The sequence below is a fragment of the Rhodamnia argentea genome, chromosome 6, assembly GCF_020921035.1.
Source record: "Rhodamnia argentea isolate NSW1041297 chromosome 6, ASM2092103v1, whole genome shotgun sequence".
Lineage (NCBI taxonomy): Eukaryota > Viridiplantae > Streptophyta > Magnoliopsida > Myrtales > Myrtaceae > Rhodamnia > Rhodamnia argentea.
Window position 1 is genome coordinate 1,977,750 of NC_063155.1, and position 10,552 is coordinate 1,988,301.

Below are 10,552 nucleotides of genomic sequence, written 5' to 3' on the forward strand. Positions count from 1 at the left end.
AAGTGATGATAATCTATTGTTACGAAATTATTGCAAGGTCTAGAATTAATTTCTGTTTAATATTGTTGGGGAGAGTTGACAAGAAAATGGAAAAAAAAAATATAAAAAGAGGAGGAAAAAATTATAGCAGAGTTGCGATTTCGCGGAGACTAAATTTTAGTTGTTGTAAAAATCAGATGTGATGGGTTGAATAAATTTACATGTATTTTGTTATTATTAATCGATGTAATCTCCGACCAATAAAAAAAAATTCGACGTAATAAATAGCTTTATACAAAAAATAAAAATAAAAATGTTGACCTTTCTAAAATTATCGTGTGGAGAACCAGAAAGCTTTTTTTGATTGGACTTTTACCCCCACAAATGAGAAACTGCATTCTAGATTTATTTATTTATTTTTTTAAATTTGTAATTTAGAAAGTGAAAACAATAGTTGGTCGAGAACTCTGACAAAAAAGTCAAACTTTCTAAGTAAATGCTTCTGAACCAGGAGGAGTGGCGGTCCTTTTCCGACAAAGTACGGAGGTAAAAAAAGCCCCACGCGCGCTTTACGTGGGCGCGACCGCACCGGATCACCCCTCTGACTTCGCTAACTTCTGCTGAGCTTCGATATTTGGCGCGTACATAAAACAAACCACCTTCGCCTCATAAAAAAAGAAAAAAAGGTCAAAACAATTTAAAATAAAAAATAAAAAATAAAAAACAAAATCCAACAATGCATTCCCCACAATAGCAAATAGAAAAAAATAAAATAAAATAATTTGACTAAAATAAAAAAATAGGAAAAGGAAAAAGGGGAAAAAACTGAAAGAGCAGCAGCACAAAGAGTGAAGAAGAAACATCTCTCTGTCTCTGTCTCTGTCTCTCTCTCTCTCCCCTGCTTAATCGCGCACGAGCTCGAGCTCCATCTCTCTGCAACTCGGAGCACCGTCGCTCGATCGGACATCGCTGCCGCCACCATCCTCGTCCCTCCGCCGCAGCGCGATCGCCTGATCGTCATTCCTCCGCCGGTCCCCAATGACTCCGGGGTCCTCCGCTCATCCCCCCTACCCCCTACCCCACCGTACGATGGAGCCGTACGGCGCGTCCGGCGAGGAGCCGCGGTCCGATCCCGGCGCCCAGACAGGCCTCGAAGGTGAGTGACGCGCCCCATTCGGCTCTGCATTTCGCCTTTTTTTCCGGGTTTTGGGAGTCGTGCTTTTCCGTTCCGTCGCCACGCTAGCCGGAATGCGAATCGTGAGTTCGGTCCGTTTTTTTGAGTGTTGCAGAGCGTATGTGGCGGTTGGAATTGGGAGGTGCTAAATCGTACCCGCAGAGGCCCGACGAGGCCGATTGCAACTACTATTTGCGGACAGGGTTTTGCGGATACGGTGCGCGGTGTCGTTTCAATCATCCGCCCGACCGTAGCGCGGTATTTTCTGTCTCCTCTGGTTTGCAGTTCGATCGCCATTTAGTTGTCGTGTGGTTGGATGTTTGATTGATCCTTTGATCTTGTTTTGGACTGGTATGATCTTGTCGTTTTACATTAGTAAATTAGGTGTTGCAGTTTGATTTGTTAATAGTATTTGGAGAGTGAATGATGCTACTTTGGTAGACTTATTGATTAAGGATCTCAAATTTTTTGGCATAGAGTAACCATGTTCAGAGTAGACCGAAGGTGATCTTTCTAGTTGCCCTTTGTGGGTGTCATTCACCAAACGATGTAGATTTTGTACGCTTCTCAGGTGCTTGGGGCTACACGAGCTGGTGCAGTTGAGTATCCTGAACGCTTGGGCCAGCCAGTATGCCAGGTAATACATTTGGTCTACTTTTTATCCTGTGTAAGTATGCTCAGAGCCGGATGTGCTGGGGTATGCCCTCTGTCTTCTTAGGTTGTGTACAGTGAAGGTTTTTGTTCCTCTCTAACGGGTCCTGGTTTGGACATGTAATGTGTCCTCTAAACTGCAGTACTACATGAGGACGGCTACATGTAAATTTGGTGTGTCCTGTAAATTTCACCATCCTAAGCAGGGAATTGGTTCTGCTGTCCCTGTCGCGCTCAATTATTATGGTTTCCCATTACGCCCGGTTCGTATAACATTACTTCCAGAATTTAATAAATAGATGCCTTGTTAGATGTATCATTATCAGATTCACTCCACATCTAACTTTACGAAAAATGAACTTCTAATGATGTCAGGGCGAGAAAGAGTGTTCCTATTATGTAAAGACAGGGCAATGTAAGTTTGGTGCCATGTGTAAATTTCACCATCCTCAGCCAGCTGGAATCCAGGTTCCAACACCAGGAGCAGGACCACAGATTGCACCGGTGGCTACTCCGTTTATGGCATCTGCAGTGTATCCTGCTGCGCAATCCCCTGCTGTTCATTCATCTCAACAGTATGGTGTTGTAGTCGCAAGGTCTCCTGTATTGTCATCGTATGGCCCCTATGGTTCTGTTTTGCTCTCCCCCAGCATGGTTCCTTATCATGGTTGGAGTCCTTATCCGGTAGGTGAATCAAAGTTCACCATTTCCAGCTCATGCCCTATAAGTGCATGCACTCTTTAATTGGATCATCTCTTCCTCAGGCAACGGTTGGTCCGGTGGCATCTCCAAGTACTCAACCTTCTACGGGGTCGAGTTCAGTGTATGGAGTAACCCAACTATCTCCACCAGTGTCAGGTTTCCCTGGACAATATCAACCTTTACTTCCCTCTTTCAGTGCTTCAAGTGGTCACCAAAAGGAACAGTCATTTCCAGAGAGGCCTGGCCAACCTGAGTGTCAATATTACATGAAAACAGGATATTGTAAATACGGATCTTCGTGTAGATACCATCATCCACCAGATCTGATTTCTCAAGAAGCAAGTGTTTTTCTTAGCCCCATTGGATTGCCATTGCGTCCAGTAAGCATCTTTCCCTTCCCCTTCTTTTTGCTTGAATAAATTACGGGTTTTATAGAATCTCTATGCTGGTCCTAAGTTCTTGGGCCAAGCCTACTCTGTCTACTTTAAAAGCACACATTAAGAATGAGATTAAGCTGGCCTTTGATGCAGGGATTAGTCTGTGTTAGTTTCTTTCTATCTTCCCCACATGTTCTTGGGAGATTGCTTGACTAGGAATTGACAATAATTCTCCATGATGTTGCCTTTGATGGTTTGTGATCCAACTTCGACTTTTATGGTTGTGAAGAGAGGAAATTGCGGACTTAGTTGGGATGCCGATACTGGGGGGATGCGTATATCTCACAACTTAGAGATTGAGTATAGAGACCATAATCTTTCTGGCATACTACTTGAGGGCCTTATTTTCATGACCACTGAAAAGATGTCTTGAGGAATGTTCTCTTGGTTCCAGGACATGATATATTCATGGACAAGAAGCTCCAAACTGCAATCTTCAGGATTTAAGGGTTTTAAAGTTCAGCCATGATGTGAGCTACCTGGAGTCTTCCCTACCAATGTCCATAATTTAACTTGTACTACCCACAGGCATTTTCTATTTCCAAGCATCCGTCATCCTTTCCATAGTTCTTCCCCGTTCTGGATTTTCTCAAACGTGTTTGCATTACAATTCATGATAACAACTTTTGTTGCTATGGATCATGATTCTTCAAGAGGAAAGAAGATAGAAACTCGGTTTTCCTATCCTGCTCACTTTGTGATGGTAGTGCTAGTGTATACAAAGATATTTATCTGGTCCACTCTCTTCCTTCTCAATTACTACAAACTAGCAAGAGACAGTTGTATCTTGAAGAGTCCCAGAGTCTGTAATTTAAGAGTTTCCTTTATGTGCAAGCATGAAGAGTGATGCTACCCCCATTAACCATATATTCTTCTTGAGTTATTCGTGGAAACCATCTCTGCTAATCATGTCCTTTAGCAGAAGGTTTTGTGCTCGTGTTATAAATGCTGTAGAGAGAACTATCTCCTAAATAACCTTACAGAATATACAAAATCATCCTCTTCCCAAGAACTCAGAAAATTTATGGCATGAGTTAGGTTATTTCTGGACCGTGTAACCATAAATAGAAGTCAAATTGCGTGTTATTCTTTAGTGTTAATGGCAGCCAATGATGGTAGGGGAGGTCCCGTGTCCCTAGACTAGTGAGAAGATTCAGATTTTCTGGCACCTTTTAACCCCTTCCTCCATCTAAACAATAGATGAATGAGCGGATAAGGTTCAACCTAAGAAGTGTAGCTTTGTTTGCCGAATATTGTTTTTTCTCTGTTATCAAGTGACTAATGTGTGTAATACAGATAGCCATTTTGTGAAAAGTGGTACCTACCGAAACTATCTATTGCTATTTGACAAGTAAGTAGGCAGAAGTGGATCCTGTTGTCAAGTAATCCGTGAGCCATACTGCCTTTGTCCGACTGAAGCGTGTCACTGAATGTCTTCTATGTTAGGGCGATGATGCAGTTCACAAGAATGATCAAGTTGATGGTTTGCATGATGTTTCCATTATCATCGAGATTCAAAGATTTGTCTTCACCAAAACTCGATGATGATGGAAATATGTCAGCACCTATCAAATTGATCTATATTGTGGCTGCATCAGCAAACAATGCCATTTTTTCACTGGTGCAATCAGTAAGCGAGCATCTGACTAGCAACTCAGCATGATATTCCTGCAGAAACTTTTCTCCAATTCCTAGTGAAGAGTTTGCTGAGATGAAGATTCTTTACAGTTGACAATTTAGACTTAACCGTGAATTTTGGAGAAGTTTCTCTCTTTCAAAATTGTAAATCAAGAGTAAAATCTTTCACAAGAGTTGCATTACTCCAGCTAAGCTCAGAGAGCGTTAAATGATAAGTCGTTCCCGTAATTATTTTCTACTTTCCTTTCAGATTTTAGATTGTGACAGCTATATGAATTCTTATGTTCTAGGAAAGCTAAATTGAGAGTTCCATGTGTTCCTCTGTTATAGATGTTGCCATTCTATGCTTAAATGGAATGTATCTGGACTTATAATCAATGTGGTATATGATAATTGTCCATTTGGAACTCTGAGAATAACAAAAATAGCAGATAAAGTACTGAGAAGGTATTGCTTATTCTGTTGACTTGTTGTGGCAACTGAGAAGATGGACTATTTAGGATTCTTAGGGAAGGTAATGGTAGATCTGGTTCGATATGCAGGAGTGCAAATATTAACATCTGACATTGTGGAAACCCTTTATTTTCTTTTCCTTAGTTTTTGGTTGGCTGCTTGCTTGACATCAGTGTTTGTTTATGTCTGTTTCTGTGCGATGCCTGCATTTAGTTTGAATACTCAGTCTACACTTTCCACATGGCTTGATTATCGCATGCAGTATGCATCTTGCATTCCGTTGGGTATCGAGTATTACCACAAAGGTGCTTATCTAAGATAAATGCTTGAGATTTTCAAAGTGCAATCTAATGCTGGATGACCTATCATGCCTCCTGAGCAGTGATAATACCCCTACACTGGCCTCAAATGAGTCTCATAACTGTTACCTTATTTTGCATCTTCTCACTATTTATCCTTCTAAAGATAGCTGGATCAGCTCAAGTAAGACTGGACTATATTGAAAAGAACATTTCGCCATGTGAAGCGTCTCTGCATCAATCTGCCCCATCTAAGTTTTATTTTATCTCATTTTACCTACTACACTATTGGAACGGTAGGAGTTTGCCTCAAGTTCTTGCTGCTGGTGAAGTTTTCGTCCAATCTGATGCACGAAGCATGTAATCCGTATTAGTGTAATGAATATGCAAGAGTTCCAAGAGTTTCTGTATTTGCAGTGCCAATAAGAGATTACTATCTATTAAGGGCAAATATTGATTGTACAAAATCTCTTTTGAAATTATATCGAGTTGGTTAATAATTGAGTGTCGCATGCTTAAAAGGGTGATTCAATTTTGACAAGAAATTCGCTGGTGAAAAGAATTTCGACAGGCTAACGTAAATTCTGAAATTGTTGGGGCAAAGTAAAAGAAAAAGAGGTTTCAGGGGAGAAAAAAGATTCAGATTGTGCTTAATTCGTGAATGAAGCGTGTTCTTTTTCTCTAAACTAAATGGATTGCAGTGTGCATGAGATCTCCATCCTTCAACATTGAAAATTGGAAAGTGTTCGCGATGCTTGCCAGCACGTTTTGTGACATAATAATACAAGAAAATGTAATTTTCTCAAATTTTGGTTAATTTGTTTTGTGTCTCAATTGTCATGTAGGTTTTATATTCTAGGTGAATTCACCTCAGTTAAAAGGACTTCTTCTCTTCAGCACACATGTATTTTTCTAAATTTCAATTTAGTACTTAACTGTGATGCTAATTGCTGACTTGTTGATTGTTATCCTCATTTCATTCTCACTACTGCTATGACAGGGAACAGAATATATAGCCAATGTCTTTTCTTCTGCAAAAGCAGATTTATTTTGTTGTATTTCCTGAGATCTGTCGGTGGTATCTACCAAAAATGACCATTCATCACATAATTCCCAAAGAAAAAGTTACATCATGGAGTCCAATAAAAGCTTTATCTCCAGTTCAATGGCTGTTCCCACTTTCTTATTTGACTTGTGATACATCAAATATGTGATTGGCCTGCAGGTTTAAGTTGTCTCACTCAACTTGTGTTTGTTTTTGTATGAGACTGGAGTATGACAATTATGAAATTGCCAGTTCGCTATTTCAAGCTCTTTTAGAAAGGATAATTGAGTATTTTGGCATTTGGCTGGGCTTCCTCCTACATGATAGTGATGCTGATGCTCACTGATTGTGTCTTGCCTTAGGGAGTCAATATAATACTTTAATAGGAAGTGCGATCCCTGGAGAAGTGGATTCTGCTAATATGCCTCGCTTGTTGCTAACCTGGTTACGTTTATATGCTCCCTCATTGGGTCGGGTGCAGATGGTATGCGCTTCCCTAATTAAGACAGAAATAACTGCAAGCTCAATAAGCACTTTTACCTGCTCATACGCAATATTTTGACACTAGCTTCTCTTGTCTGAAGTGAATTTTATCACTTTATGATGCATGACTTTGCCATCTTCTGCAGTCCCTCATGACATCCTTGGCGTCCTCCTTTTTTTTTTTTTTGTTGCATTTATCGAAAAGAAGTCTTGCAGACACATGATAACCCCCAACATTTAGTTACTCTTCATAGAGAGCACACTCAAAATGGCCTCTGTTGCTGCTAAATGGTACTTTAGGGACTTGATAATAAGACTCAGAAAGCAGATTTTTTAACCTGGATGTGGCACGCATATAGGTTGACTAGCCTTTCAAATCTCTATTATCTCTAATTCATTACTTTTACATCCCATACTCGGAATTGTTCATTTGGCTTTTGTCCTTATTTTCTTTTCTCCCTCCATTTTTACACAATGATGTGGGATCATTTACTTTGATATACTAATCACGGTCGTATTGCAACTTTTAAGTTCATGACTTGTGTGATTCGCCCACCTCAACCTACCTTTTTCTCATTGTCTCCATGAAAGTATTGGCTTTTGCAAATCTACTCTTTTTCGTTCATGCTTGTGCTCAGCTATTCATGATTAATTTGAGTAACCCTTCCATAACTTCTTATTTTGGCCTTGTTTTTGTCAATTAGGGTGCGCCACCCTGTACTTATTTTGCGCAACATGGAGTATGCAAGTATGGACGAGCTTGCAAATTTAATCACCCAATGGGAATGCTGAGTTACAGCCCATCTGCATCTTCTCTGGCAGACATGCCCGTCGCACCGTACCCAGTGGGATCTTCCATTGGCACGCTAGCTCCGTCTTCTTCTTCTTCAGAATTGCGGCCTGAAGTTACTTCAGGGTCTGTCAGGGAGGTATCATCAACGAGGTCATCCTCATCAATGAGTGCATCCAGTGCATCAATTGCTTCAGTACTTTTGAAGAGTGAAACCGCTTCTCATTCTAAGTCCCAAAAGTCTGGTCAGAATCCTGGCTCTTCACCTGGCAACAACAGCAGGACTACAGAAGATCGGAGTTCAATCTGAATTAATGGAACAAAAAGCTTTTGATCATACATAGCCCAATTTTTGATGAACCCAAAACATCACATTTTTTGCCGAAACACTCCCAAGTAGGAGGCGCGTTCTCAGATTCTGGTGCCAACATTCAGGTCTAGCATACTGCTGCAGCTCCTGTCAGCTCCACCCTAATACAATTTTTAGTTGGCCATACCTTTTATCTTGAATAAGCATGGCCAATTGACAAAGGATTAGCACAAGCTATATATTTTTCCTTCATTGCTATGAATACGACGGACAAGGGAGTCTGCAGTCCGAAACCTACAACCATCTGCCCCAAATTTTGAAGGTTGTGTTTATTTATGACTAAATGGCGAAGATTGCTGGTACTGTCCTTCCTCATTAGACACGTCTTGATGTTGCATTTCACATCAATTTTGGGAAAGAGCTTCCAGTTCAACTGAGAGAGAAACTTGGAGTTCTTTCCCATTCCCCTCTTTTTGTGCAGGGTGTATTATTGAATAAAAGCAGTTGACAAGAGACCCCAAGGGCTCATTCTGGGTTCCTTTACTGGATTATTACCTGGTTGTTAGATATGTCATCCTCTTGGTGCCGTGACTGCTTGTCTCGGTCTTTGAAATTATACAAAATACAAGTACATGAACAATTTTCTCTAACTTCATTGTTAATTTCTGTCATATCCCTTCCTTCCAAGCATGAACCTTGCTTCTCTTGTGATTAGTTCTGATTATCATTGATCGGCAAAATTCGCTGAGTTATTTTTGCTGGAAACTAATTAGCTCTCTCAAATGGTTATTATGTTTCTCCGGTACTGAAGATAGAGATACACAGTTTTGACTTTTGAGTGCGTTCATGTACAACTGCTTGCTAGAAAGAACAGGAAATCCTTGATTCACCTATGTAAGTTGGCTACTTCCAGAAGGCTGCTGGCATTTGTTGTTACGGTGTGTTTTTCATGCAAGGTCCTGTTCATTTAGCAATCTGCTAGAACGTTGGCATCATGAAAGCTTTCATGCAATAGCCACTTATGTTATGCACGTATTTAAGGCGTCAAAGCCTTAATTAGCGAGCGATTTGGCTCGAAGCTTTGTGTCCTTGGTGCTGAAACTCCTACATAATGCCTTCCAATTAAGGTTCTGGCTGGGATTATTAAAGAAATACCAGAATTTTTTCTGGTCTATTCTTCTTACGTGCAAGGTTTTCGCCTTGTTTAGCTTCGGTCATGTTCGGTACTTGATGCTATGTCGGTGTTTTACATGAACAAGGAGGATGTGCATATACGCTTGAATGATTAGATTCATTCGGATTTTCATCATCATAATCTATGTACCAGGGAGTATGTTCGCCCACTTTCCTGCTACCTAGTCTAATCAACAAGGTTTTCGCATCGGTTTGTAGAGGGGAAAGCCGACTTTCCTTCTCGTTCCTTCTGAGACATGAGTTTTCACCTTGGTTAGTTCCCATAATGAATGCAACTGGTGTTCGTCATGCATATTCTGCATCAGCTCATCATGACTTTAGACGTCGGTACTTATGGCTTCTCGACCCTAGCTTCAAACAAGGGCAGCTGAAAATGGCGGCAAGAGAAGGCAGCGCAGCCTCCCCTTTCTATCATGGTTCTTGCTATTACGTGGAGTTTCGGTTTGCCGAGAATCACAAGTTCAGATACCTTTCGGCTTATATGAGTCGCCCCAGCTTCACGAAGCAGGCCCCGTCGGTATCAAATTGAACCAAGCAAATATGGGTAAAGGGACGCGTCTTCTCACGGCGCTTTGCTGTATGGGTAGGCCAATCTCTGACAGCATTACGGCTAACACGATCTCTCTCGGGCGATTCGAGAGCTCTTGCAGCCATGTTACTGTAAGGATCCAATCATCCGAGAGCAGAGAGAGATCGTAGAGACCGGCGTGTTCGGACAAGGTGCATCTTATGTCGAGTCTAGGACAGTTGACCCATGTCCCAGATCAGAACCCCAGAAATCCAGACTGAAAAAGTCGAACCCGGTTCCAGGTCCCGCGAAGGTGGTTTTCAAATGGTGCCCCAGATGCATTCCTAGTCTCGATCTCAGTGATCTACTGGAATTTTTGAAAGCAGATTTTGTGCTGATCCTAGATATTGATCGGACATCTTAAGCAACTTTCAGGGAAATTAAACTCCAGCTCGTGAATTTTGTTTTTCCTTTTTTTGGTCGAACCAGCTCGTGAATATGCGAGTTGAAAAATGGCAGGTCGGCATCTCTAAGGTGCACCCGACATAACCCGCAATGTTATCATTGCGTGTCATAACAATTGTGGGTTATGACACATTATTGTCAAACCCATCAAAAAGTAATGTTAACCACAAATGTATTTATTTGTTTATTTATTTTTGGTCCAAACAAATGTTTTTATTTAAGGGGTGGATTGTTGTCCCTATCAACGTCGCGACGAATCATAAATTTCGATTTTAGATGCTCTCGAAATATTATCGTGATAATTATGAAACATCGAGTAATACAATTTCTTTTCACATTTTCATAGGAAAAATATATCGAATAAGCGAAAGGTCAAATGAGTTATGTTCTAACTTATCTAGAGCGTCTAAAAAAGAAGAAAAAA

General features: G+C 40.8%; 1 protein-coding gene across 3 annotated transcripts; it reads left to right on the plus strand.

The window, feature by feature from the left end:
* The first annotated feature begins 824 nt into the window (after positions 1 to 824).
* LOC115755950 (zinc finger CCCH domain-containing protein 58-like) lies at positions 825 to 8,608 on the plus strand. 3 transcript variants are annotated; one of them, XM_030695582.2, is made up of 8 exons: positions 825 to 1,139; positions 1,271 to 1,411; positions 1,631 to 1,657; positions 1,707 to 1,790; positions 1,948 to 2,067; positions 2,180 to 2,488; positions 2,569 to 2,886; positions 7,566 to 8,608. In XM_030695582.2, the coding sequence occupies exons 2-8, from the start codon at positions 1,274 to 1,276 to the stop codon at positions 7,959 to 7,961; spliced, it is 1,392 nt and encodes a 463-aa protein (XP_030551442.1). In that variant the 5' UTR covers positions 825 to 1,139; positions 1,271 to 1,273; the 3' UTR covers positions 7,962 to 8,608. The 3 variants fall into 3 exon arrangements, with proteins under 3 accessions (XP_030551442.1, XP_048136138.1, XP_030551441.1); XM_048280181.1 differs by lacking the exon at positions 1,631 to 1,657 and having other exon boundaries at positions 825 to 1,135; positions 1,269 to 1,411; XM_030695581.2 differs by lacking the exon at positions 1,631 to 1,657 and having other exon boundaries at positions 825 to 1,135; positions 1,269 to 1,411; positions 1,725 to 1,790.
* Positions 8,609 to 10,552: the final 1,944 nt, after the last annotated feature.

What these genes read in the sequence shown, in the direction of transcription:
- LOC115755950 (XM_048280181.1), top strand. Translation starts at nt 1,018, where the DNA reads ATGACTCCGGGGTCCTCCGCTCATCCCCCCTACCCCCTACCCCACCGT. An exon ending in TGGGCCAGCCAGTATGCCAG is followed by an intron (nt 1,791 to 1,947) that starts GTAATACATTTG and finishes TCTAAACTGCAG; the next exon opens with TACTACATGAGGACGGCTAC. An exon ending in TTGGATTGCCATTGCGTCCA is followed by an intron (nt 2,887 to 7,565) that starts GTAAGCATCTTT and finishes TTTGTCAATTAG; the next exon opens with GGTGCGCCACCCTGTACTTA.